Source organism: Pagrus pagrus (genome assembly GCF_965226575.1).
Source record: "Pagrus pagrus genome assembly, chromosome: 4".
Lineage (NCBI taxonomy): Eukaryota > Metazoa > Chordata > Actinopteri > Spariformes > Sparidae > Pagrus > Pagrus pagrus.
In genome coordinates, this window is record NC_140188.1 from 16,526,691 (window position 1) to 16,552,525 (window position 25,835).

A 25,835-nucleotide genomic window follows, 5' to 3' on the forward strand; every position below is an offset into this window, starting at 1 on the left:
GACAGCATCCTTGTGTTCATTTCTCAGGACAGAGCTGCAGAGTTTGTAATAATAGTCTTATAAATAATGTTTATATATTTTGGTGTTGCATGCTTTGAGTTGATTTCAGTTTTTTTTTCATTAGCTTCAATGCTTTTAATTTAAACTTCCTCTCATGTATATATATATATATACACATACATATACGTATGTGTATGTGTGTGTGTGTGTGTATATATATATATATATATATATATATATATATATATCACCAGATGAGTTGCATTTGTAGATCATAATGATTTCAAAATTATAGTGTGTTTTCGAGAAGTTAAGGTTCAGCAACAAAAATAAAGCACTTGAATCATTAAAAGAGTGTTTGTGTGATGATTTATACCTCCGCCTGCCAGATTATTGTACTCTTCAAGAAACATTTCTATTTTTACACTCAGTTTCTTTCACTGAGGTCCAGCACCTGTCATGTCACTCCAGCCTCTCAGTGAAGAAGTTAATGTTTCATGTGTCGTAATGTTGGTAATGAAGGTAATGTAGAGCAGCCCTGTCTCTGTAAATGTCTCATGGGGAGGACAGGAGCTGCGGGGTGTTATTTCATGGATCTGGTTTTTGTGTGGACACGCGTTCACAGTGTGCTGCTGCTGCTGTGGAAGCAACAATTTATTTTTGGCATCTGACATTAAAGCTCACCCTTTGCCATGGCATTGGCCCCATGAAGCTGCCACAGCACAGCACCGGGGTCTGACTGGACCTCTTTGTCCTCTACTGAGTAATAATCATGGATAACAGGGACTGAGCAGCACGGGACACGGTGAGTGACTGTTTCTCTTTAATGTATTAGATTATTGGAGCCTGCAAAAGGTCAAATAGTGACAGGATAAGAGGGAGAGCTAGTTCACACGCTGTGGCATGCAGCTTTATTACTCTACACTCAGTGATATGGTGGGTATGACAGTAAGTTTGGGACAGTGACTCTAATCTGACTGATTATTAGATCCTGTTACAAGCAGCATGAATGGAGCAAAGCCAATAATTAAAATTTTGCACAAAGCTGTGGAAGTATTAGGGCCATCTATTCTGGTAAGGTGTCTAATTAATTATTATACATCTAGAAACCATGTTAAACCTTTTTGACAATAAAGTAAAATAAGTCTGAAATTAGTCTCTGTCATAATCCATAGACCACAGGAAAGCTCAACAATGTTGAGATACAGGCTATGTACATTTACTCGAGTACAATTATGAGATACTTGTACTTTACTTGAGTAACCTATTTTCAATGAATGCTCTTTTAAACTTCTACTCCTCTACATCATAGAGTAAACTATTGTACTCTTTAACTCCACTTGATGTATTGTTACAGATTAATCCAATCAGAAATATATCAAATAAATGCAGTCAGTAGCTGTTTTCATTATCAGCTAGTCTACCATTTGTTGTCCTTTATATAACTATATTCTGTGTAATATTAAAGAACAATAATACAAAATTAAGCTCATCCTAATTTCTCAGAGCCTAAAGTGACAGATTGCTTTTCCACCCCCCAAACCTGAAAATATCCCTCTAAGGAGCAGTTCTCACATTTGAAAAGCTGCGCATAAACAATTAAAGGATAAGTTCACCCACAAATGAAAATTCAGTCATTATCTACAGCCTCATGCCGGTGAAAAGTTGTGGGAACTTGTTTAAAAACAAACAAAACTTCCAGAAACGTTTTAACGTCTACTACAGTTGTTAAGGAGAATGCTGCAAAACTGTTTTGCTGTGAAGCTCCAGAAATGTTTTGAGGACTACAACATTTCACCTGACTTTCCATCAGCATTGGAGTGAGAACATAACGACTGAATATTAATTTTTGGGTGAACTTATCCTTTAATTCAGTTTGCAACGCTATAAAACAGCAAAGAGCAACAAATCCTCACGTGAGAAGCTGCAACCAGCAAATACTTACTTAAAATATGACAAACAATTAATAGCTTATCAACATAGTTACTGATTGAATTCAATCATATAACTGATCAGCTGTAAAATCAGCTTCACTATGACCTACTGCAACATTTAAGTGCTGCTCACAAATAAATGCCTCAACAGTGATGATTCATTAACATCTGAACTCTGACAGGAAACCTGTTGTGAACTGTAAGAGGAGAGCAGTTGGTAGCGGCACCACAGCCATCATGACCAAAGAGGAGGAGATCCCGGACTCGGTGGGAGCCCAGGAGTTCTACGACAAGTATGAGTCCAAGGAGATTCTGGGGAGGTATGTTTATAAAGTCTTAAAATTAGCCCGCAGTGGGGGTTCCCAACCTGGGGGTCAGGACCCAACAACGGGTTGCAAGTTATGAGTTCCCTCTAATCTTTGCTCTAGTGTTTTTCTTGTGAATTATCGGACAGTTCATTTCTTTTGGACTCAAACAAAACAAGAAAAATCACCGTTCACTATCAGTGGACCTTTTCCTTTGAACAGAAGATGCAAAAATATGACATTACTCTTTTCAAATGAATAGTTTGACATTTTTGGAAGTGTGCTTATACAATGGCATGAAGTAGTTTGATGAGAACATTTGTTAAAGCAAAGATATGATCATAATTTTCACTTTTTATCTTATTTATGACCTCCTTATCTGAACATTTTGACTTTTCCTAATTATGATTTACATGGGGAATAGTTTTTCATCAAGCTTCTTTTCTTTCATTTTTCTCTTTAACTAGCAGAAATTAGTCCCCATAGAAGATTGACACCACTCTTACACATTTCCTTTGATTTTGACTCTATATCTAGGACATGGTTAGCTTATTTTAGCATACAGACTAGAAACAGCTAGCCTAGCTCCATCGAAAGGTAACAAAATCCACCGACCAGGCCCTCCAAAGCCCGATAATTAACATTTATATCTTGTTACTTTAATATGTACGAAGGCTGAAGTTTTCCAGGCATAGGAAAGTGGGATTGTTGTTTCTTTTGGAGCTTTTTCCAATCGTTGCGCTAAGCTATGCTAATTGGCTGCTGGCTGGAGCTTCATATTTAGCTCAAGGACATAAAGTCAATCAGTGTTCTCATCCAACTCTTGGCAAGAAATGATTGAATGATTATATTTCCCTCAATTGTGGAACTATAGCCAAAAATGTTGTGAACAACTGGCCTACAATAAGTTATCTTTGTTAAGTGAATAAAACCCCCATTTTTTAAAAACAATTTGCAGTCTAGAAATTCACAACTTTTTCCAGCAGCAAGACAATACAACATGAAACAGCTCAACAAGTACGTAATGTTCATTGAGACTGGACAACTATCACTGTTGTTGTGGACAGTACCAAAACAGGCCGAATGTTTTCCCTGAAGTTTCCCAGAAGTCCCTGAGAACGGCTCTCTTTCTCATTCATTCCCCACCATCTGTCAGACGGTGGTGCTGTTACGTAAGCACACAGTGTTGGAGGGGGGCTGCATTCATTAACTTCAGCGTGTTTTGGACAAAGGTTTAGTGTTGAGAGCTGCCAGGGATCGGACGGCACGCTGCTGAGATTATGTAATTTCACTCACATACAGGTCACAAGGTCACCGGATGTGGACAATGTGCTCAGCTGCTCCAGTATTCTTCACATGGCTCGGTTGGCCTCACAGACGAGTCCATTTAGTTTCCTCTTAGTTGTCCCCTGAAATGGATTTTCATTTCACAATCTTTGACTTGAAGATAAGAGGAGTATTCACAGGATAATCATCGACAAAACGTGTGATGAAAGAAACATAACATCCATCATATCACAGAATGATTCCTGACTGAAGCACACAAACATGTTATCTTTATGTCCAGCTGTGCAAACACAAACCTCTGAAGACATGAGTGACCTGATCAGATCTGTAGATAACAAGGCCATCGTGTTTTCTCTTCCTCAGGGGAGTGAGCAGTGTGGTGCGTCGCTGCGTCGACAAGCGGACGTCTCAGGCGTATGCGGTGAAGATCATCGACATCACCCCCTCGGACAAGATGACATCGGAGGAGACCGAGGAGATCAGGGAGGCGACGGTGAAGGAGATCGACATCCTCAAGAAAGTCTGTGGAAAGGACAACATCAGTAAGCACAGTCATTCATTCATCAATCAGATTCTTGTCTGACTAATCTGCTCAAGAGGTCAGCTGAGGGGAGTTTTGGCCTTTACTCAAAAGTCATCATATGTGTCTCCTCTCCAGTACAGCTCAAAGACTGCTATGAGTCCAACGCCTTCTACTTTCTGATTTTTGACCTGTAAGTATCGTTATTAGAGTTTTAACTTGCAATTTCACACCTGATTGTGAGCAGCAGCTGTTCAAAAAGTTGTGTTTTCTTTCCCCCAGGATGGAGAGGGGAGAACTTTTTGACTACCTCACAGAGAAAGTCACTCTGAGTGAGAAGGAAACCAGGTCAGTGAGAGTGTTAATCCACTATTTGGCAATTGTTCAATTTTTAAGATCTTGAGTGGAGTTTGGTTTGTCTCGGTGTTAGGAACATCATGCGCGCTCTGCTGGAGGTCGTTAAGTTTCTCCACAGCCAGAACATCGTCCACCGGGACCTGAAGCCTGAGAACATCCTGTTAGACGACGAGATGAACATCAAACTCACCGACTTTGGCTTTGCTGTGCAGGTTGACCCGGGACAGACGCTTAAAGGTCAGCGAAAGGCAGTGTCACATTATTATTCAGGGTAGATTTAAGGTCTAGATGGTCCAAACGTGACCCAAACAGTTAACTAATAACACAAACACAGAAGAAATCTCTACCTGAACAGATTCATCTGAGGATTTCTCAGTGTCCCCGTCTAATAAAGTTACTGTTTACAACCTACAGTGCAGTTACAGCAGCTGCAGGCGGTCAGCAGAGAGAATCTGGTTCTGGTTGCACAACATGCAACGGGACACTCGGATCACAGATCTATTTGCTGTAGTCACAGACGCTGACCTTTCAAACAGACCTATCAGAAAGCATAAGGTCACTAGCAGTGGGAACTGGCAAGTCAAATGTCAAATGAGGCTCATGTGAAGTGCATTAGTAAATCTATTGCTGAACAATGTGTACATATATTCAAGGTAACCATGCAACACATAATCTGAAAGTCGCCGTCATGATTACGGTCTAAATGCAAAGTGAGGTGAATTATTTCAATACATTTTCTCAGATGTTATTGGTGTTATTGCTCACTTGAAGATTTGGAAAGTAACTGTAAGTACTCAAGTTACTGTGTTTGAGTGGGTTAAGGAGTTTATTTCAACCCAGTCGCCTGAATACATGTTGGTATTGTACCTTTCTGCAAACACCTGATGTGTTGAAACTTCACATTCACACACATGATCACGCTTTGGCCTAAAACATCCAGTTTATTCGCCACGAACATGGCTGGAAAAAGTCCTTAAAAATATCCAGTTTTGTGTCGGGCCATCACCATCCCCTCCTGATATGTCAGCTCATACATGTAATCTTAAGGTAACATGACTTGTATTGTAGAAATGTTGATATGATATGTATGAAACTTTGAACATTTAACATACAGAAGATGCTGACAACAGATCCTCTCCTATGTGATTCTTTTTGAGCTTTATTAATGTTGCTTTAAAGTAAATTAAAGGTTCATGAGTTTGGCTTGTGTGTGACACAGAGGTGTGTGGGACCCCTGGTTACCTCGCTCCTGAGATCATCGAGTGCTCCATGGACGCAGGACATGCAGGATACAGCACTGCTGTGGACATGTGAGTGTGCAGAGACAAAAATCACACAACACAGTAGGAGAGTTATTTAAATGTCGGATACATAAGCTAAATTTAATCTGTAATCTGTCCCTGTGGTTCATGCCTGCAGATGGAGTTCAGGGGTCATCATGTACACGTTGCTCGCAGGCTCTCCGCCCTTCTGGCACAGGAAACAGATGATGATGCTGCGCATGATCTTGGCTGGACAGTACGACTTCTCGTCTCCAGAGTGGGAGGACCGCTCAGACACTGTCAAAGATTTGGTAAAAATCAATTCAGTGACCCAATTAATGTCGTCAAAAGTTGAAGCTGCGGTAAAGACTGAATCAAACTCTCCCTGTGGTTTCCTCAGATCTCTCGGATGCTGGTGGTGGACCCGAGTAAGAGATTCACAGCCACCGATGTTCTCAACCACTCCTTCTTTTCACAGTATGTGGTGGATGAAGTGCGACAGTTCACTCCATACAGACGGTTCAAGGTGAGAAATTCAAAGTCTCAATTACATTCACATACACACAGCGTACCAAGGCAAACATGGACTTCACTCAGATTGTCTTGCTTGGCTGCATACCAGTCTCTCTTTGAGAGATGGCACCCCAATGTCACATGCTGGAGTGTCCTTGAACACTCAAGATTAAATAATACCAATACTACAATACCACACAATGATTTGAGACTTTGATTCAACTTTGAAAGAAAGTAAGAATTTCTCCCTGACCTTCTCCTTCAGGTCATTTGCATGACTGTTCTCGCTACAATGAGAATCTACTGCAACTACCGCCGAGCCAAGCCCGTCACCAAGGAGGTGATCCAGAGTGACCCGTACGCAGTCAAGCCCATCCGCAAGCTCATCGACGCATGTGCCTTCAAGATCTACGGCCACTGGGTCAAGAAGGGCCAGACTCAGAACAGAGCAGCACTTTTCGAGAACACTCCCAAAACCATCCTGCTGTCAATCACAGCTGAGGCCGACGACCCGGTCCAACACATCTGGTAATGATGAGCACTTCAGGAGCGAGGATGTACCTCTACTCTGTGTGGCTTTGTCTACCTTTACACTTTGTATAAAGGAACTGGTAAAACACAACCCAGTACCAGAGGAGAAGGTTCATTTAAATCTTTGTCTTTAATGTGGAGAGCATGTTTTGCTCAGGAATTTTGAAATGCAGCATTGGTTATTACAGTGAGATTCATTTACCTCATGAGCCACTGATCCACACTTGGTTTTCTGTCCTAAATGTAGCCTGAAAGCATAACAGATCTACTGGTACGATGACAATTTGGTAAAAATTTCTTCCTGTATATCCTCTGAAAATCTAGAGTAACACTTTATATTAAGGAACACATATTAACCATTAACTACTTGCTTACAAGGATGCATATTAGCTCCTTATTTGTCATTATAAAGTCCTTAATCTGCATGACCATATTCTACAACTACTACCACATCAAGTTCTCCCTCTATAACCTCCCATGAACTGCTTACTGATAGTAAGGAAGTTGTTGTACATGAATAACCATCTAATGCTTTGCTCAGGTTGGGCCTTGTAAGGTGGTGGCACAAGAATAGTCATTCTCAGTAAATAGCAATTTATAAATATGGTCTATTCTTATGTCACAAAACCCAAAACTAACAAGTTAACTGTTATTTGTGACTAAATTCTGAGTTCAGTCAATCAACCTTTATTTATACTCGCGAGATCATTGAGGGGTAACCCTTATTTACAATGACATCGAGTCAGAACAACAAAAACAACTGTTGGGTAATTTGATAAAAAGTAAGGTAATGTAAAAATAACATTCAGTTACATAAAACCCCTAAAACTTTGCAGTTATACCGGATAATTTAATGAATAAAATAAAATATTTTGAAATATGTTGCACATTTTAAAATCTAGTGTAACTAGTGTAAGTTAGGTGTCAAACTACTAGATTTATATAATATGTGTTCCCTAATCCAAAGTGTTTCCAAATTAAGTTATTCTTTCTTTTACATTTGTTTTAAGTGAAATGGAGCCAGCAGCATGTCAAAAGAAACAGATTGTTTAACACCATGCAACAATCCCCATTTATGTTTTTCTGTATGAAACACACATTTTGATGTCATGTTCAAGTTCGGATATATTTTCAAAGTATAATGTACAATGTTTGTCAATTTATTTGAAGAATTTCTGGTTATATAAGTGCTGCCCTGAAGCACAATATTAACCTTCCTCACAGACATCTGTTTTGTAAACCTGTGAAGCCTTGGCTGAGCAGCCAAAGCAAAACTTTGTGCTGGGAAAGATCAACATGATTCGGCTGACTGGAATATAAAACAGTGAACCTGCGTACTTGAAATGGCATGACCTTACCCATCTGTGTACTGCTCGGATATTTGATCTTTATGCAGGATGTACTGTACTGAACTACTTACTGTGTTATCATCAGCTTCAAGGGAAGATGGTAGCACTTTCAAAATGTATGCTATGGATTTATTTATTAAAATGTGCGTTCAATTCTATCTTGACTGTATTTTTCTGTCTTAGTCCAACAACCTTAAGCTGAATGCAGAAAACGAATACACAACACCCATTTTGAGGACAGTTACAGTTTATTATGACAGAAGAGTGGAGTACATTCATATCTACGACACATTTGACGTATAAACATTTATCCGCGGGCGGATAAGGTGGTTCTAGTTCTTTGCACAAGACACGGCTTTCACTGGTGGTGCTGTGGGTGAAAAAAACAAAAACAGCATTTAATCAACAGATCACAGAGAGCTAAAATAGTTATTTTGACTTTTTATTTTCAAATTCTTACCACGAGTGAAGGAGCAGACTATTTTTCTCATGTTCCCGCTTCAGAAACACACACCGGTCAGCCTGCATAAATCAAGCAAACAGAAAAAAAATCAATACAGAAACCAACATGAATGCTGACGGAGCAGCAGATCACTTTCAAGGTGTATTATTGTACTCATCTCTGTGCAGTCGCATGAGGCCGAGAGAAGCACTCATCCAGTCATTAAACAGAAATGAGACAAGACTTTTGCATGGTGTCTGACTGTATCCACCACAGACAAGCTGGAACAGAATTCGGCCATGCCTCAGTGGAAAGAATGATAATTATTGTGATGCACAATATTACGTAACAGTGCGAACAAACATACCGTCATTAGGGTTTTCTTCACAGTCTGCAGGTCAGTCACTGCAACGTTGCTTCATCCGGCCTGTGTGTGAAGACCAGCAGCATAAGCCCGCTTTACTGCACATCTCCGTGAATGCATATTGAAACAAGAGCTGGAACCAATAAAAAAAAAGACAATATAGGCTATGAGATGAATGCATGTTTTAGAGCTGGTGTATTCTCACTCAATAGCACAGATCAGTCAGCTTCAAAAGGAGTAAGACTTTGGTGATTTATGATGTAAAAACTCACACACATGGTGATCACAGCTTCACATATAAAGATTATTTTACATTTAATTAGTGGGCCTTGTAAATTGATTGAAATACCCAAATTAAAGATAATATGACCACACAAAAAAGAAATATAAAAAGTTGCAGCCTAACATGTTTCTGTATTCACTCTGACATAAGAATGAGGCACATAATTAGCACTCTGTCCTTGTTCTTGAGTCAGTGTGTGAAAACAATAATTTAGCATGGTGTCTGACTGTTTTTACCATTTCGAGAGTAAAACAGAATTCTGCCATGCATTCAAATACATGCTATAATGAGGCATGGGTTACCTGTTCATGTTTCTGGATCAACAATCCCATCTTTAGACGAGGACTCTCCATGTGAACCAGTCCTCCACATGGAGGTCGGTGTGTGTCAGGATGGTAGCTCCTCCATGATGAGTCAGGTCAGGTCTTCTCCTCCAAAGCTTCCTGTGCAATGGTCAGATGAAGAGGGACACAGACATGTAAACATCGATATAAAGTACATTCTCTTAATTTCTTATTCAAGGTCAATTAAACAGCTACTTCCAACAGACTTCCAGCTGCGGTTCAGCACCATGTGCACCATGTGCGCCACATGCTTTCCCCTCTGTCCGTACTTAAAACCACAAACAGTCTGAATCTAGCTGGCGAATATTACCTGTGATGAGCTTCGTGTTTAAATTCTTCAATCTGAACACGGCCTCTGTTTTACAGCACACCTGGACGAGTGACAGCGACATTTTGCACAGAAAAGACTGAATGAACTGCTCTCCATGGGCTTCAGACTTGACTGTTAGCATGGCGGCACAGCTATTTCCTTCGTTTCCGGCTTCTTCTTCTTCTTCGTCCATTTTGTGCAGCTTGAAAACAGCTCTGCGTGCACTACCGCCACCTTCTGGACTGGGAGTAGACTGCAGGACATATACAATAAATCTGAGCACTACAGTATGTCTTTGATGGATTCCCCTTGCCTTTAGGTTGGCTTTTAAAACGTGTGTTTCTCAACAAAATTTGACATTACATCGAAAAATAGCTTCCTGCTGAGATAAAGCTGCCATAAAACCACATCATTATTTAAACCTGTGTACCAAAATCACTTCTCCTCCTCTTTCAATCCCACCAGCATTCATAGGATCCCTACTTTCCTGTCAGTGCTCATAAAATCATTGAGTTTTTTCATTATTCAAGTGAGGTTGCAATCTATGCATCTTAAACACAATATCTCAATGGGATGATTGGCTGATCCCAGCTGACATTGTGCGACGGCGGGATACAAGGCAAGTTTATTTGAATAGCACAATTCAGACATAAGGCAACTCAAAGTGCTTTACATGGACATAACATTGCTTTTAAAAGACATTAAAAACAAGTAGAAAGACATCAAAAACAAAACATTTAAAAAAGAGTTAAGAATACAAAAATAATCTAAAATTTTACGGGGTTTTTTTTTAATAAAGACAAAACAATAATATTTTCAGTGCAGTTCAAGGTATTGATCAAAGCCTTGCTTCAAAAGGCAATGGCAAACAAAAAAGTAAGAACCACAAGATGGCAAGTGCTAGCCTTCTATTTTGGATGCATCTATATTTTAGTATTATTATTGTAAATTAAAATGTATCTCCTTGATAGTTCATTTGTCCTAATATTTGAATACTTCATTGCAACCTGGTTGTGACATTTATTAGAAGAGTGGTGCCTTGTACCTTTACAAGTGAGACAGACTTGACCTCCTGTTTATTTTGTGAAGACTGGTTGAAGGATCTGTCTGCGGTTGTAGTTTATATTTTTTTAAAGAAAAAAGTTGCGTATGAAAGGATGATTCCTCCCTCATAAGGTGAGGATTTCTGATTAACAGAAACAGAAATTAGATGGCACACAGAACAGGACACTGAACCATGCAACGTTTTATAGAGCATTTTCAACAAGCTGTTTTTAGTGCACTGCGTTGACATGATTTCCCTACAATACATCATATACAAGTGTGATTTAGAATAAGTTGAGAAATGTAAAATATATGCTATATAAAAACTGTGAAAAACCTAAAGATCCAAACATTTTTTCAGATGTAGAGGATATTAACTCTTATAGATTTTTAAAAAAAAGAAAAATATAGGAATCCTAAGGGATTTTACTGGAACCAGTTGAATAAAAATAGATTTGAGGAAATCCTAAATGAACCAAACATTTTTCTTATAGGATTCCTAAAGGATTTTTAGAAATGTACAGGAAAAGTTGGAAATCCAGTGGGACTTTTTGACTAGGGTCAACACTGCTACCAAGACTCTGTTAGCTAACGAGCTCCTTGGCTGGGAACTCGTGAGTTTAAAATTCAATTCAATTCAAAAAACTTTATTTGTCCCCGGGGCGCAATTCAAGGCAAGGCACGTGAAGCAGTTACACAACACTTAACATATATACAACACAACAAAGAAAAGTCAGCTAGTTTAAAAAATAAAAATATGTGAAAAAAATATTAAAAAATAAAATAAAAATAGAGAAATATAAAGCTATAAAGAATAAAAAGAAATATAGAAAAAAGCTCAAGAGTTTAAGTAAAAGCCTTTACAAAACAAACCTGAATCGATTGTATAAGTTGGAGCCCATTGGCTGGAGCTTAAGCATTTGCTTTAATAACATTAAACCCTCTTTAATGCAGTTTTCGTGAAGATAACTCGTGAAACGCTCCCGTGCTAAAGCATCTCACAGCATAAATTAGTAGTCGGTCACCCGTTGATTACGTCATGGAACCGAGCCAGCGGGTAGTGGGCGGTCCCTCACCGGCTTCGCTCTGATTGGTCGAGCGTTCAGCGCTTCCCTTCCTCATCGGTGAGTCCATTCAGGGGTCGGCTAATGCTGAAGCTGTTAGTGCCTTACCAACGCTGCTTATACGAGTGAGTACCAGAGCACAACATGTACGTTTTTAATATATCTTCGCAGTGTGACTATTTCGCCATGTTTAACGGTTGAACAGAGGTCGTGTGAGGCGCGAAAGTGACCGTAACGGACAGGTAACATCCTCTGGCCCCGACGCTTAACAGTCATTTGTGATGTGAAAATCTGAGATTTCAGTGCCAACTCGCAGCGTTGAGCTATTGTTACACCAAAACCTCGTTTTTACCGAGTTTCATCGTCTTTACGTTTGTTTGTGGTGCTGCTCGCCATCCACCGGTACTCTGTAATGTGCACGGGGGTGACGCAATCCTGCTAGAGGATGTCCATGATGGCCTATCATCATATGGTTTGCTTAGGCAGACTTTATGTAACGCTTTTTTTTTTTTTTTTTTTTGTCTCACACGACCAGCCGGGGGGGGGGGACGTGTTTATTTGAGATGAGATCCGTCGATGCAGAAACGTCTGCACATAGGTATTTCAGTCAATGGATGTATTTGCTGCTTCACTGGATTGAAGACATCCACTGCATACAGGGCTTAGTTACACAATGAAGACAGGCAGCTGCTGTGCAGAGTCACAGACCCTCAGACCTCAGATCTGTGCAGCCACAGTTGTTAGTCCCTTTGGAAATGCTGTGTGTCTCTTTTTCTATATTGTATATTTCTCTATTTTCCAGCACGATGGCATCACTTTCACAGACAAAGGAGCTCTTCAGGAGAGCAGACGCTGTGTGTTTCGATGTGGACAGCACAGTCATCAAAGAAGAGGGCATAGATGAACTTGCCAAGTTTTGTGGCGTGGGGGATGCAGTCACTGAAATGTATGTGTCAGCATCGCAGGAAAACATGCACTAAAAAGCACACTTTTATTTTATTATCCCTCGACTTGTTATGCAATTTTCACACCACCTTATGCTCTTGTGACATTTCAGGACTCGCAAAGCAATGGGCGGCTCCATGACTTTTAAAACAGCCCTGACTGAGCGTCTTTCCATCATCCGGTGCTCAAGAGAACAAGTGAACAAACTGATTACAGATCACCCACCTCAGCTGACTCCAGGGATCAGGTGAGGATTTCATGTCAGTCATTCACTGGACCTTGTCCCCCACTCAAAAGAGAAAAATCAGTGTGATTTAACATAAATTAATTGTTGTTTTTATTCATGTATTCAGTCTTTATTTGACCAGGTTAGTCCCACTGAGCTGATGGAACAGTTTGTTTTTTTTACAAGGGAGACCATGAATGGCAGCCGTACAGAGTTAAAACAGTATATTAATGAGAATCACGCTAAAATAATAAGATAAGACATTTGCACACAGACAACCTGGACTCGATGGATTTTACTTTAGCTTTAAAATTGTTCTGTGGTACAATATCCTGAAGTTTAAGTTCAGTCTGTAGATTTTTCCTTGTAGTGCGCCGAAAATGCAAACGCTTTCTTTGCCAGGTTCAGTTTGGACTTTGGGAACAACATATTGCAAAATGTCAAGAGAACAAAGACTTTTTTTTCACATTTAACAGAGAAGATATGTAAATAGGAAGTTTGCTAAGAATGTCTCTGTAAATAAAAACATAGCTGTGACTGAAGTGGCTTGCCTCTTAAACAGACCAATTCCATTATTGATAATATTTTACCTAAAATGACCATTTATGGTAAATAACCCTCTCTATAGGGCCACACTAAGTACATGTTACTTGTTGGGGCTATTTGATGAAAGAAAATAAAACATGATTTTTTTTTGTAGGAAAACACCTTAGCAGTATTTCTAAAACATAATTGTAATTTGTATCTCTGGTAGTGATTTGTACAAGAAAGAAAAAACCAATTGGTTTGCAATTGAAGCCGTCCAGCACAGCATGATCATCCACTGTAATTGTGCCAAATTCAATTTCAGTGACCATAAATGGTTTGACATGGCAGCCAGTTAAAGTGTAAGTTTATTATACAATGTCTTAATTAGGCACGAGACTGATGTCGTCTTCCAAATACAAGACAGCTAGCATTGATGTTATATATTAGGGCGGCACAGTTAATGGAAATGTAATCGAAATTGCAAAATCCAAATCACAGAAGCTGCAGTTTGTTGATAAAGTTAAAATGTGTGGGAAGACAGGATTTTAATGAAGCACTGTAATGCTGCATAGATGCTCTGGCCTTCAAAACTTCACATAAACATCACATAATTGTGATTTTAATAGATTTTTCAGTAAAAATGAACATTTTGATGCAAAAGGGATCATTCTGACTAATCGTTAAATCTGTCAAAATAATCACAATATGATTTATTTTTTACAGTCGGACACATTGCACATTATTTAATATCTCAGGAACCCTGCACATTGCACCTTTGCATAGGCAAATTTATTTTATATTGCACACGTCATGTACGCACAAGGACAGTTACTGTATATAGTATGTTTATCTTTATTCTATAGTTATTATATTTTTATTAAAATTATTTTATTCTTTCCAATATCTCTTTATTATTGGCTCTATTTTTTGAGACTTACTCTTGTGCTGCAACTTATTTCCCTCTGTACTGCTGTGTTACCTGTGAATTTTTCCCAAGGGGAACAAATAAAGGAAAATCTTATCTTATGTATGTATTTATCATTTCAAGCATTTCCTGCTTGGTTATGCATATACATAAGTGCTTATTTACTCACACCAACGCGTAAATGTGTGTATGCAATGTAAAAAAACTCTAAGGGTGAAAGATGAGGCCCATTGGTTCACGTTAGATTTTACTACTTCCTACTATATAAAAATGTAAGTAAAATGCATCCATCCAAGTGTTAATAAATGGCCACTTGTCTTTCTCCAGGGAGCTCGTGGACCGTCTGCACCAGCGCAACATAAAGGTGTTCCTCATCTCAGGCGGCTTCCGCTGCATTGTTGAACATGTGGCCACGCAGCTAAACATCCCTCTGCATCACGTCTACGCCAACCGGCTCAAGTTCTACTTCAATGGTGAGAGTGGGAGGCAGAGAGTTGGTGACTTCCCTCATCTAAAGTATCACAACACTCCTGTGAGCTTTTTGTAGGGCATCATTCTAAAATTCATGAATCAATATTTGTGTTTTCCAGGAGAGTACGCTGGTTTTGATGAGAGTCAGCCCACAGCTGAGAGCGGTGGAAAAGGAAAGGTCATCAGCATGCTGAAGGAACAATACGGCTTCAAGACTGTGGCGATGATCGGAGACGGAGCTACTGATCTTGAGGCATCCCCTCCTGCTGTAAGTGTTCACATTGTGTCTTAAAACTTTCCAGTTTTCTGTTTCACGTTTGATAGGTGGTTAATCCAATCATCTTCTTGCCCGTGAAAAGAGCTTCACAGCATTCTCCTAAACAACTGAAGTACACGGGGACTTTTAATGGAAAACATTAAACGGCGCTATATAGCTCGGCTGGCAAAATCCAGGTCTCTGAAAGCCCCGAGATCCGATATTGATTTGAAAAGATGTTATTTACACCCTCGACAAGTCCCCATCTACTTGTTGTTAAGGAGAATGTTGTATCGTTTTACTCTAAAGTGCCAGAAATGTTTTGCGGACTACTAAACTTCACCCGACTTTCCATCGGGATGGGGGCGAGTGGATAATGACTCAACTTTAATTTTCAGTAGAGCTATTCCTTTAATATATATTCCTGAAAACAGTCACATATATTGGAGCTACAGTTTGACTACACTATTCTTTCTGTCACCCTCAGAGTGCTTTCATTGGATTCGGAGGGAACGTCGTCAGGCAGCAGGTTAAGGAGCGGTCTTCGTGGTACGTGACGAGCTTCGGGGAGCTGCTAAAGGAACTGGAGAAGATTTAAAGATGCTGAAAGAGTAGTTACTAATTTTAACCTTTTATATTTGCACCTAAGGGTGTGCCTCTTAATGGTTTTATCCAGTGCACAGTTCTTCTTCTATAGATTTTTATAATGAATGAAAATGTTTACACTAGTGAAACCAATCTTACCTTCATGGGGACGTTGCCCTATTGATTTTTATACTAGAAAGTACTAAACTAATAATCAAACACTGTCTTTATTGAGGCTAAGTGGAGGATTTTAGATGTTTTTTGCACAGTTTGCATCAAAACCTTTAGGTAAGCTAATACAACTCCTGTACGATAGAAATGTTTTGTTTCGTATGACACTATGACACTTAGCGCTGTAACCAGACATGTCAGTGTGTGTAGAGAACATCAGCATTAAACATGAGAACATGTTGTCAAAGATGTTGTTTGAACCGCTTTAATCTGTGTCTCCTCCTTCCCTCTAGATAAACATGCGTCCTTTCACAATAAAATCTGATATTACAATACGCAGCAGCAGGACTGCCCACTCAGAACCAGATTCACTCAGCCACTGACAGATAACTTGTCTTCAGACTTCGTCAAAGTAATAATTATGCCCCTTTAAAACATGTTGGATAAAAAACGTTTTTAAAACCAGGCATGCTGTTGTCACAAGAAAAAATAAGAAGCCAGAGTTACAAACACAGCACCATGAAACATCAACATTACCATGACAGGGAACCAAGGAACACCCACAAAAAGCAACTGAAAGGAGGAATTTGCGACAAAAAAACCTTGACTTATAAAAGAAAATGATGAGGTTTACATTTTATACTCGCACTGTATCGTTTGCATGAATATACAGAGGCTCTTCCTCACTTCACTCAGCTATAGCATGGCTTCAAATATAAGTATTCCAAATTTACATTAAATAAATAAAAAGCTACTGAACTGTACAGTGAGCTTCAGCAGTAGTTTTTCCCATCCGTCCTCACACTGAAACCCAGCTGCTCGTCTTTTCAAGTAACTCTTGGATGGACCTAAACTTAGATGTGAGCTCTCATTATGGACCTGTTTTAATGTGGCACCAGACGTCGGACGTAACAAGCATCAGGAGGTTTAAATTGGCCAAATGTACTCAATAAAAAAAAAAAAAAAAGGAGTGTAGGGAAGTCAGGGGCTGTAAGTGGCTTCAACTGTTTTAATTTTAGATACATAGTAGACATTGTTTCCTTCTCTGTCCTAGTGACATCTCAGTAACAAAGACCAGAACAGAGAAGGAACGTTATTTGGCAGCACTGACAGGGATGAATCCATGATAGTGATGCTCCGGGTGGATGTAACATTCAAAAGGGGTGCCACTTGAATTCGGCTTCCAGCTCACATCTCATTTCACTGCAACGGGGAAGCCTTTGTCGGGATCATAATCCTGGAATCCATATGCTGAATGAGAGGAACTGGGGAGGAGATGGAAAAGATTTAGTGCTGATATAGTGTGTCCTTATAGTTTAAAGTCCTTTTGGTATTGATCATACTGAAATGTTCAATATGTTGTTACTCAAGACAGTCAGTCACACAGCTTCGTGTTTAGTAAAGGATCGTTTTGTTTGCTCACCTGTGTAATACACCACCTCGTCCCAGCCCTCCTGCTGCCAGGCGCCATTCCTCGTGTCTTCTCTGGACTGAAGGTCTTTATAAGCTGCAAACAACAAGTCAAACAAGTCGAAGATTTTTTTTTTATTCACTTGTGGCCTGTTCTAACATCTGATGTTGTCTGGAACGCAGCATACTTTATATGTGGATAACATAGCCCCATGTCACACACAGTGTAAAACCCAGGGTTAATCCAAGTCCAGAGCTATATGATACACACGGCTTGTCTACTCGCCATGAACCCGGTCTTAAATGTCCTTTGGAACAAGGACTACAATGATGCGGCAACTGTCGATTTTTAGGGGATAACCTCGCAAACTTGGTGCCAACCCTAAGCCAACAAGCCCCAGGCCAAAGTCAGGTTTAGCAGACTTTGGAGCAGGTTCTGAGAACACTTTTAGCCCTGGGTTAAACATAGTGTGAAAAGCCTGATAGTAATTTGATTAATAAGTGCTGCTTTGAGTCTGTACGATTTCAGAAGATTGTGAAAAATACCATTTAAATTTCCCAGAACTCAAGGCGGCACCTTCAAATGGCTTGTCCAAAACTCTTATTGACAACAATACGGAACAAAGAACAGCAACACATTTTAGAAACTAAAGCAGCAAATATTTTGGGATATTTGGTTTGTTTACTTAATCAATTATTTAAACGGTTTCTTCTGATATACTGTTGGACAACTACAGCAACATGAGCTACATAATGACACTGGCCGTGTGTAATTTTGCATAAAGCTGGTATCTGACCATACCCCAGAGGTGATGAACCATATAGAGGTCGCCGATCTGTGAGAAAAACCCTCCCACAGCTTCTCTGTTGTGCTGGCGGTATCCGATGGCCCTGGCCCTGCACACAAGAACAACTTCAGTCACAACGCAGGCCAAAAAACACCAAGAGCTCATCTGGCATAACAACAAAAGATACAAAAGATATTTGACCAGTCTTCAAACAAGGACTTCAACATCGTCTTTGAATTTATCCTGGACTGTTTTTAGTTTACACAATTAAGTCTGTTTTGTTAACGTAAACTGGACGACACTCATCGTCCATAGCTGCGATTATCCACTGCAACATCACATCCAACCATAAGATGTGACGTCATTTCTTACTGTATACATGTTTATGGATCTTAACACTGTCCAAGTCAATGTGAGATTCTTGGGAGTGCAATGTTTTAAATCCATCATGTTTCCCCCAAAGCAAACATTCAAATCATAATCAATGTCTGGGTTCAGAACTATAGAGCTTCAGTTCTTCATGTTATTTTAACTTGAAGAAGATGTTTAAGCCTCCAGCTTCAACTGCACAAATTGTATTGAAATTGCTTTCAATTGCTCTGCTGGCGTAATATGAAGGACTACACAGGTTTATTCAAATAAAGTCTGGCCAAAGTTAGGATAAATGCACACATGAGAAAAGAAAAGGCAGCTTTAGGCGAAAAATGTCCTCGCATGATCTTTTCATTAAAGGTGTTGTTTCCCTGTGGTTATTTAAACCAGGTTTGCTTTATAAGAAGAAGCAGAAAATCCTGGATGATATTCAAATGTTTAACATTATATTTACATATAAAATCAAGCACATGACGGTCAAAAATTACCACAAATACGTTAAGTGGAATAAGACACAGAAGAATTGACAGATTAACAACATTTCAGCAACAGTGGAGTCATCTTTTACATCCAACCATCACTGACAGAGTTGCAAAACAAGTTGTGATATAACCCAAAAGACAACAAAAAAAAACTGGTCAACAAGCACAAAGACCAACACAGCAGCACTTGAGTCCAGGACAAATTTCCCTATGGGGACAATCAGAAATCAGAAAAGTATGCAAGACTGAGGCGTGTGCAGAAAAGCTCAGGTCTTCCTTTAAATCAATTGCAATCAAGTGTATTGCACAAACTGATAAACCTGTCAGCTGTCACCTTCAGTACGGGATCTTTCCAGGCTCATTTGTAGCGAACATAATATTCCACTCTGAATTTGAATCTTGGTCTGAGAGCATGACAGGTCTTCCTTTCAGTACCGCTTCAAGATAGTGCCTCTCTGTGGAATAGCTCTTATTAATGACACTGTGATGAGGAAGGTTTCATGTAGTGCAACCAGCCTGTAACTACAGTTCAGTGAATCAAATGAATTCAGGCCGCCTTACCAGTAATTACCCCACTCGATCATGGTTCCTGGCTGGAAGAGAGAAAACACAATATTCTTTATTACAATAAAACTTTCAGAGCTACAGATTGATATCACACCTTTGTCTCCTGTCCAGACCAAACACATTAACAGAAATAAATGGTGAAGACGTAACGCAGGTATTTGTCATGATGAAGATAAGCTCCAATAACAACTACACCCGAAAGCTTCTTCAATCATTCTCCAAGGCTTAATACAACAAACGCCCCGCTGTTTCTACGATGTAATCTCAGTCTGTGATGAGGGATAATGGCTTGCATTCATCACGTGTCACAGGAAGCTCTGATCCAGAAACAGTTTTTGCTGTCAGATTAGAAAAAGAACGACTTAATCTGCAGGAGCTGGCCTGATGTGTGTTGAGCATTATGTAGGACTAATACTGCTTTTGGTAAATCATTGATTAATCCAGGATCCACTGGACTGCCAATTTGATCTATGAGCCCACAAGGAGAAATGTGGAAATGCTGATTTTTTTAAGCACCACTCTCACCTTGAATACCGAGGACACAGGGTCATTATATGCCTCACAGTAGTTTTGTGAGGGCGGAGGTAATTTCGAGGTCAGAGACGGAAAGCATGTGACTCAGATCATCAGTTTAAATGAGAAAACGTGAGCTAGGAAAAGGGAAAGAGAAACGCTGTTTCTTTCTGCAACAACTGCTGAGTATGTGAGATGTGGTTGACTTTTAGCTCCTAGTGGTAAACATGTACAAACATATGAAGTTGTAAAGTTTCTTATGTCTAAAAGACCAACGTGACTGCAATTTAAGACCTATTTTTTTATGCGGCTTTACGTTGTTCTGACTCTCCACGCAACTTTACACCCCATTTTGAGTTTTTCTTGCATAAGGTGCAGCAGTCATGCGTTGTTCTCAAACCAGATCAAAACCAGAACTTGCGCTTACCCATATTATAAAAGTAAGTTAACAGAAATTTTACGTTTTATCGCTTTACCTGGTATCAAAAATCAACATTTTTCAAGGTATTGTATCAGAGTTGGAAATAACAGCATCATGACAACACTAGTGTGCTGTACAGACTGTAAAGCCATTTTAGGCATTTGTGATTTTGGGTTATATAAACACGAAGAACTTGACTTAGAAATAAAGAGCAATTAACTCAACATAAGCTGTAAAACCCATTTGAGCTGAATAAACATTTAGATTGTTGGTAATAGTGGTGATTATGTTTGGCAGACAGCAGAGGTACAGGCCACGTCAGATGTTACAGGCCCGGCTCACACTTTAAACTCACTCAATCACAAACATCTGTAATGATGAGACAAACTCTCTGGTGTGCTGCTCACCCTGAGCTGGTAGGACCTGAGCTCGTAGATGTTTGGGCCCTCTCGGGGAACGGGCTCGTTCCAGAAGCTGAACTCCAGCAGGAGCTGGTTTCTGCGAGACATCAGCATCTTACCCCGCTCCTTCCTGTACGCTGTGAAGTCCTGGCAATGGAGGACGGACATCAATCAATACACTTACGTCGACTGAAAGCTGTTCTCTGTGATTAGAGCATTAAAGTGGGATGATTCAAACAAAATGTGTCTGAGAGGGTCTTTACCTGATTCTGCTTGAGCTTGTTCATCACTTCTGTCAGAGCTGGGTATCCACCTCTGTAACGCCACAGATGAACTGAGAAGGAGAGAAATATATCATAGATGTAAAATCACAACTACAGACAGATCAATAATTTAAAGCAGGACCATAAAAAAATACATTCCTCCCATCTCATTTGATATAATTATTTTTTTGTGAGAGGGTTGGACCTGAAATGTGAAAATGTTGTATTTTTCCAATAAATTTAACAAGTGAATCAACTACATCCTGACAGCACACAATTCTCTCCTGGATAGCTGACTTAATATTTATGTCTCTTCGTTCAAGTACTATCAAACCACTGGTTCAGTTTCATGTTGTACTACTGGACAACAATTAAATGAACTATCTATAGCTGTGGCATGAGGAGAAAAAAAACATTGACAGGACACATACATGCATGTTTAGTCTGCCATAGACAAACTGGATGGCTATCACTGACTATTTTCAAAATAATGGTTTGGTCTGGTATACTTGTATGAGTGTGGACATGCTGTATAACAAGCCTGCAGACCATACAGGCCTATATGTCACACTGCAGATGTCTGTATGTTCATATTAGAAATCATACCAGCCTGGTCTTGTTCTCCATACCAGGTATTCCAGGTGCCCACCAGCTCACATGGGTAGTACTTATCAGCATGGATGGAGGGCAAAACATCCTCACTGTGATGAATGAGAAACACCAAAATCAACCAAATAAACTGAAATCACTGGTGGATTTTTAAAGCATTCAACGCAAAATTAGCTTTTAAACCAAAAAAGCCCAAATAAGAGTCACATGTTTTCCAGTCACGTGTCCTCTTTCTAATGTCACAAGTCCCAAATTAGCTCCTAACTACAAGCTGGCCTCCAGTCATCTTAGGTATGAGCAAAGTTGGTGTGCGACGGTCTGAACCCGTGCCAGGTCGTCAATCACCTCACAGGAATAGACTACTCAGAACAACAGCGTAGTAGGGTGTCAAGGCCTCACACTACTACTTCTGCTTCAGTAAAAGTTTATAACATTTTACATGTTTGATAATAAAGTGTAAAAACACTCACCAGAGTTTGTTGTATGAATCCAGGCATTCTGGCTTGACGTTATGGACTGAAAAGAGAGAGTCACACTTACAAACAACCTCACCTTACTTCAGGATAAATAGTTTATTATGGATTATGTCTACGGTAAACTCACACTGAATTTTGTACAGGTTGCTTTCCTCATTTTTGGTCAGTAGGTTGGAGTGTGCATCTTTCCTGGGATCGACTTTCCTCACAAACAGCGACTTAAACCAGCTGTCCTCTCTGTTTCTGCTGCTTGACGTTGCAAACCCCCTGCAAACACAGATGAGTCATGATGAACAAGTGACCAGCGTAAACCTACACAGACTTGGCTTCCTCATCTCCTGTATGTGATGCCTGCTTAGATTTACACTCACACAGATTTATTATCTTGATATGAGGCCACATGCTTCACTGATATAACATTTAATTTCAGGTTTACAGCTGTTGCATGCTGGGCCTTACATGTTAGCACGTCCACATGTCAAGTGATCTGATACATTACAATACAGAAGGTCACATTTGTCAGATAGAGGCACTTGCATCAAATATTACAATATTGACCTTGAGCATTTGCGATGCTAAACAACAAAAGATGACAGAAACTTGCATTATTTCCCCATTCACCTGCAAATACACGCAGCTTCAATCGTAAACACCCCTGAATGAACATTTTAAAAGGTGTAGTTTTCCTGTAAGTTCAGGCTGAAGGCCACTGAGGAGGACTGGCTAGCACTTAACGGGCTAGCTTGCCACAGCTCATCGTCGCCCCTACAGACACTTCCTGAAATGGATATAAACGAAACACAGCAAACCACGAACACCACAGACACGACAGCTATACGTGCACGCTGCTGACTGCCCTACCTGGTCCACACGACGAGCTGTCCGGCGGACTGGGCCGTGCTTTTAGCCCGACCCAGGCCACCGCTGACTCTGTGAAGGACTCCAGTCGCCATCTTCGACTGTGCTAATGCACACAGGGCAACCGCTGTTACCACGTCTGACCACCAGGTGGCAGCGCTCACTCCTGCACACCAGGTCACAGTCAGCAAAGGAGCAGAGATGAAGAACATGCAAGTATGATGAGAAGAAAGGTAGATATGTGTGAGTGAAGGGAGGAAAATCATTAGTTCATACAATAAACAAGTTAGTTTAAGTAAAGAGAGAAAGAAGGATCAAAGGAAGGAAAAAAAGGCTTTCCAAAAAGGTGAAGTATGAACTTCTCACAGGGTTTTTTCAAGTAGAGGGAGAAGGAAGTAGCAGTATCACAGTTGGGAAATACTCTAAAGTCCTCGTTTTTAGGTATTTTCTCCGGCTTTCCTTTTCTTTAGTGATGTTGCTCGGCCTTTTTATTATTTCCTCTTCTTTGATTGGTGGTTTACCTTGGTTTATATGTCACTATGGTGTTTCACATTCACAAAAAAATAAATAAAGTTAAAGTTAAAGTTATTAAAAAAATAACAGCCAGGATAATGGCATGTGAAGATGTTATCCAGGTTCCTGATCGCTCACAGATCCTTCTGCCTGAGATGGTGCGAAATCAAGAAAAGATCAGAAGCCTGGATACAATTATGAGTGTTTATATTGTCTGGGTGTAAACTCACTCAGTGAGCTTAACATGCAAAACACTACCTCCCTGAAACTGAGGCCGCTAAAAGGAATTCAGTCATCATCTACTTTATTATTTACACCTGTGCTTCTTCTGTAACGTGTTAAAATCCCATCTGTGAAAAAGGGCCCAGACATTCGACTCAAGTCATTCGGTCCAAGTCTCAAGCAAGTCATTTTTTTCTTGGGCACGTCAAGTTATAAAACAACAAACAATTAACTTTATAAAAAGGTCATTTTAATCCTTAAAATGACAAAACAACAACAAAAATGCATAAAACTAAACTGAAAACATGAATTAAAAACAGTGATTCAAGTCATCGTGTTTCAGATCAAGTCTCGTCTATTTTCTGTCAAGTCATCAGAACAGTGACTCAAGTTGACTCCAGTCATTGTCATAGTGACGGCAGTCCATGTCTCGGAAATATGCCTGTCGCCATCATGACAGTACTTGGAGTCCACTTCATTACACTTCTAGAAAGTTTTACTGGACTTTTTTGACGACAGATGTTTTAAATATTTGGGAAGAGTGGGGGAAAGAAAAGAGAAGAAAAGAAAAAGTGTTCAGTAGAGAAACAGGTGCAATTAATAAATACAATCAAAATAATGATGGCTCTGTTTTATTTAGGTAAATAAAGCGATGCTAATGAGTCAGCACCTGGAGCAAGAACTGCTAACCGAATCCAGCCTTCATTAAGGTTATTAATCGCACCTGGGCTTTCCTGCTATGACACATTGATGTTGTGTCTGTGGTGGAGATAAAGGCTCATTGTTTCCTGTGGTGGATCCCACACACTGTTGCCTCTCAGTGAATGTGTGAAGTGCATCATATCCAACAGTAAAATTATCCTCAGGTTGCATCCCTTGAAAAAAATTGATGGTCTTTGGTAGACATGGGGGCCCTGGAGATAAAGATGGGCTCTTATAGACTACATACTGAACTATCTTTGATGCATCTCAGCAGTGGAAATCATTGCAACATTAAAAAGTGGAATATAAGAGACAATGGCAACATATAAAACAATAGCAGAACATCACTGATTTGCACCTTGGTGTGCATGGTGGTCAAACTCTTCCCAAAACATGCTACGCTGGTTGAACAGGTGGGGGTGCTACAATTCAATCTATAGTCTATAAACAGTCATTTCAGTGCACCACAAAGATCACTGACCAGTTAACTTAAACAATATGGAGACAATCAAACTCAACAATGTGTATGATTTTCACAAACCTGATTATAACAAACAGAAAACAAAATAAAGGTATTTGGCCTCAAATTGCATCCTCAAAAAACCAATGCATCACTCCCTCCAGTCTTAGACATGCTCAAATCTAGGACCATGCATGCTGATTGGTGAGAGTTGTCCTTCTCTTGTGCATTAAAGATTGTGGATTAAAATGCCTTTGCAAAATATTTCACATTATGAAAAGTTACATGTCTCGCAAGGCACCGAACTTTACTTCACTTCACAAACTTGCTTCCTGAAACACCAAAGTCTCGCATATCGGGTTTGGCAGGTTGCATTTGTGTGATCTTTGAAATAAAGCTCATACAAAAAAAACAAAAAGAAAAGACAAGATGCTGATTCTTGCGGGGAAATAAGGTTCTGATGTGCGTAAATACAGATACGCTGTAAATAATGATAGAACTGAATTTTTGAAAGGCCTTCAGGAAGAGCACGTCAGAGCTGTACGATCCAGTTGCTCCTGGATGATCGAGAGGGTGATGGAGTTGCAACCATGGAGGAATTCAGAACCATTTGTGATTGATTTATTATTTGACAGAGTGACTATGAAGCTAACGGGGACCATATTGCTAAAGCTTACTTGGCTCTAGAAAGTAAAAAAAGAAAGACTGCTTACCACAAGTGGAATTCAGAAACTATGGAGGGATTTGTTTTAAGTTCAAAGA

The 25,835-nt window shown here is 39.8% G+C and overlaps 3 protein-coding genes and 1 long non-coding RNA gene across 6 annotated transcripts; 2 read left to right on the forward strand and 2 right to left on the reverse strand.

Annotated features, from left to right (window-relative positions):
* The first annotated feature begins 614 nt into the window (after nt 1-614).
* Nucleotides 615-8,216, forward strand: phkg1a (phosphorylase kinase, gamma 1a (muscle)). The gene is made up of 10 exons (XM_084351811.1): nt 615-805; nt 2,117-2,254; nt 3,890-4,068; nt 4,185-4,239; nt 4,329-4,394; nt 4,477-4,640; nt 5,623-5,713; nt 5,823-5,976; nt 6,066-6,191; nt 6,444-8,216. The coding sequence occupies exons 2-10, from the start codon at nt 2,172-2,174 to the stop codon at nt 6,708-6,710; spliced, it is 1,185 nt and encodes a 394-aa protein (XP_084207937.1). The 5' UTR covers nt 615-805; nt 2,117-2,171; the 3' UTR covers nt 6,711-8,216.
* Nucleotides 8,217-8,293: 77 nt separating this feature from the next.
* Nucleotides 8,294-9,961, reverse strand: LOC311255967. Its single transcript, XR_014622420.1, has 5 exons — nt 9,802-9,961; nt 9,450-9,590; nt 8,868-8,997; nt 8,519-8,580; nt 8,294-8,428 (listed from the first exon to the last, which is right to left on the reverse strand). It is a non-coding gene; the product is annotated as an uncharacterized lncRNA (long non-coding RNA).
* A 1,962-nt stretch (nt 9,962-11,923) lies between these two features.
* Nucleotides 11,924-16,265, forward strand: psph (phosphoserine phosphatase). Of its 3 annotated transcripts, none has more exons than XM_084350567.1 (6): nt 11,924-12,034; nt 12,712-12,855; nt 12,967-13,101; nt 14,861-15,006; nt 15,124-15,272; nt 15,748-16,265. In XM_084350567.1, exons 1-6 carry the CDS (start codon nt 11,994-11,996, stop codon nt 15,856-15,858), a joined length of 726 nt encoding a protein of 241 aa, XP_084206693.1. In that variant the 5' UTR covers nt 11,924-11,993; the 3' UTR covers nt 15,859-16,265. The 3 variants fall into 3 exon arrangements, with proteins under 3 accessions (XP_084206693.1, XP_084206695.1, XP_084206694.1); XM_084350569.1 differs by lacking the exon at nt 11,924-12,034 and adding an exon at nt 12,038-12,055; XM_084350568.1 differs by lacking the exon at nt 11,924-12,034 and adding an exon at nt 12,039-12,151.
* Nucleotides 16,266-17,005: 740 nt separating this feature from the next.
* On the reverse strand, nt 17,006-23,325 carry nipsnap2 (nipsnap homolog 2). The gene is made up of 10 exons (XM_084350566.1): nt 23,180-23,325; nt 22,446-22,585; nt 22,313-22,358; nt 21,840-21,934; nt 21,234-21,304; nt 20,977-21,117; nt 19,630-19,661; nt 18,229-18,323; nt 17,440-17,523; nt 17,006-17,281 (listed from the first exon to the last, which is right to left on the reverse strand). Exons 1-10 carry the CDS (start codon nt 23,269-23,271, stop codon nt 17,217-17,219), a joined length of 861 nt encoding a protein of 286 aa, XP_084206692.1. The 5' UTR covers nt 23,272-23,325; the 3' UTR covers nt 17,006-17,216.
* Nucleotides 23,326-25,835: the final 2,510 nt, after the last annotated feature.

What these genes read in the sequence shown, in the direction of transcription:
- nipsnap2 (XM_084350566.1), bottom strand. Translation starts at nt 23,271, where the DNA reads ATGGCGACTGGAGTCCTTCACAGAGTCAGCGGTGGCCTGGGTCGGGCT. An exon ending in TGGAGAACAAGACCAGGCTG is followed by an intron (nt 21,305 to 21,839) that starts GTATGATTTCTA and finishes TCTCCTTCTCAG; the next exon opens with TTCATCTGTGGCGTTACAGA. An exon ending in ATCGAGTGGGGTAATTACTG is followed by an intron (nt 18,324 to 19,629) that starts GTAAGGCGGCCT and finishes TCTTGTGTGCAG; the next exon opens with GGCCAGGGCCATCGGATACC.
- phkg1a (XM_084351811.1), top strand. Translation starts at nt 2,172, where the DNA reads ATGACCAAAGAGGAGGAGATCCCGGACTCGGTGGGAGCCCAGGAGTTC. An exon ending in TACTTTCTGATTTTTGACCT is followed by an intron (nt 4,240 to 4,328) that starts GTAAGTATCGTT and finishes TCTTTCCCCCAG; the next exon opens with GATGGAGAGGGGAGAACTTT. An exon ending in CTCCATACAGACGGTTCAAG is followed by an intron (nt 6,192 to 6,443) that starts GTGAGAAATTCA and finishes CTTCTCCTTCAG; the next exon opens with GTCATTTGCATGACTGTTCT.
- psph (XM_084350567.1), top strand. Translation starts at nt 11,994, where the DNA reads ATGCTGAAGCTGTTAGTGCCTTACCAACGCTGCTTATACGA. An exon ending in TACCAACGCTGCTTATACGA is followed by an intron (nt 12,035 to 12,711) that starts GTGAGTACCAGA and finishes TCTATTTTCCAG; the next exon opens with CACGATGGCATCACTTTCAC. An exon ending in GGGGATGCAGTCACTGAAAT is followed by an intron (nt 12,856 to 12,966) that starts GTATGTGTCAGC and finishes GTGACATTTCAG; the next exon opens with GACTCGCAAAGCAATGGGCG.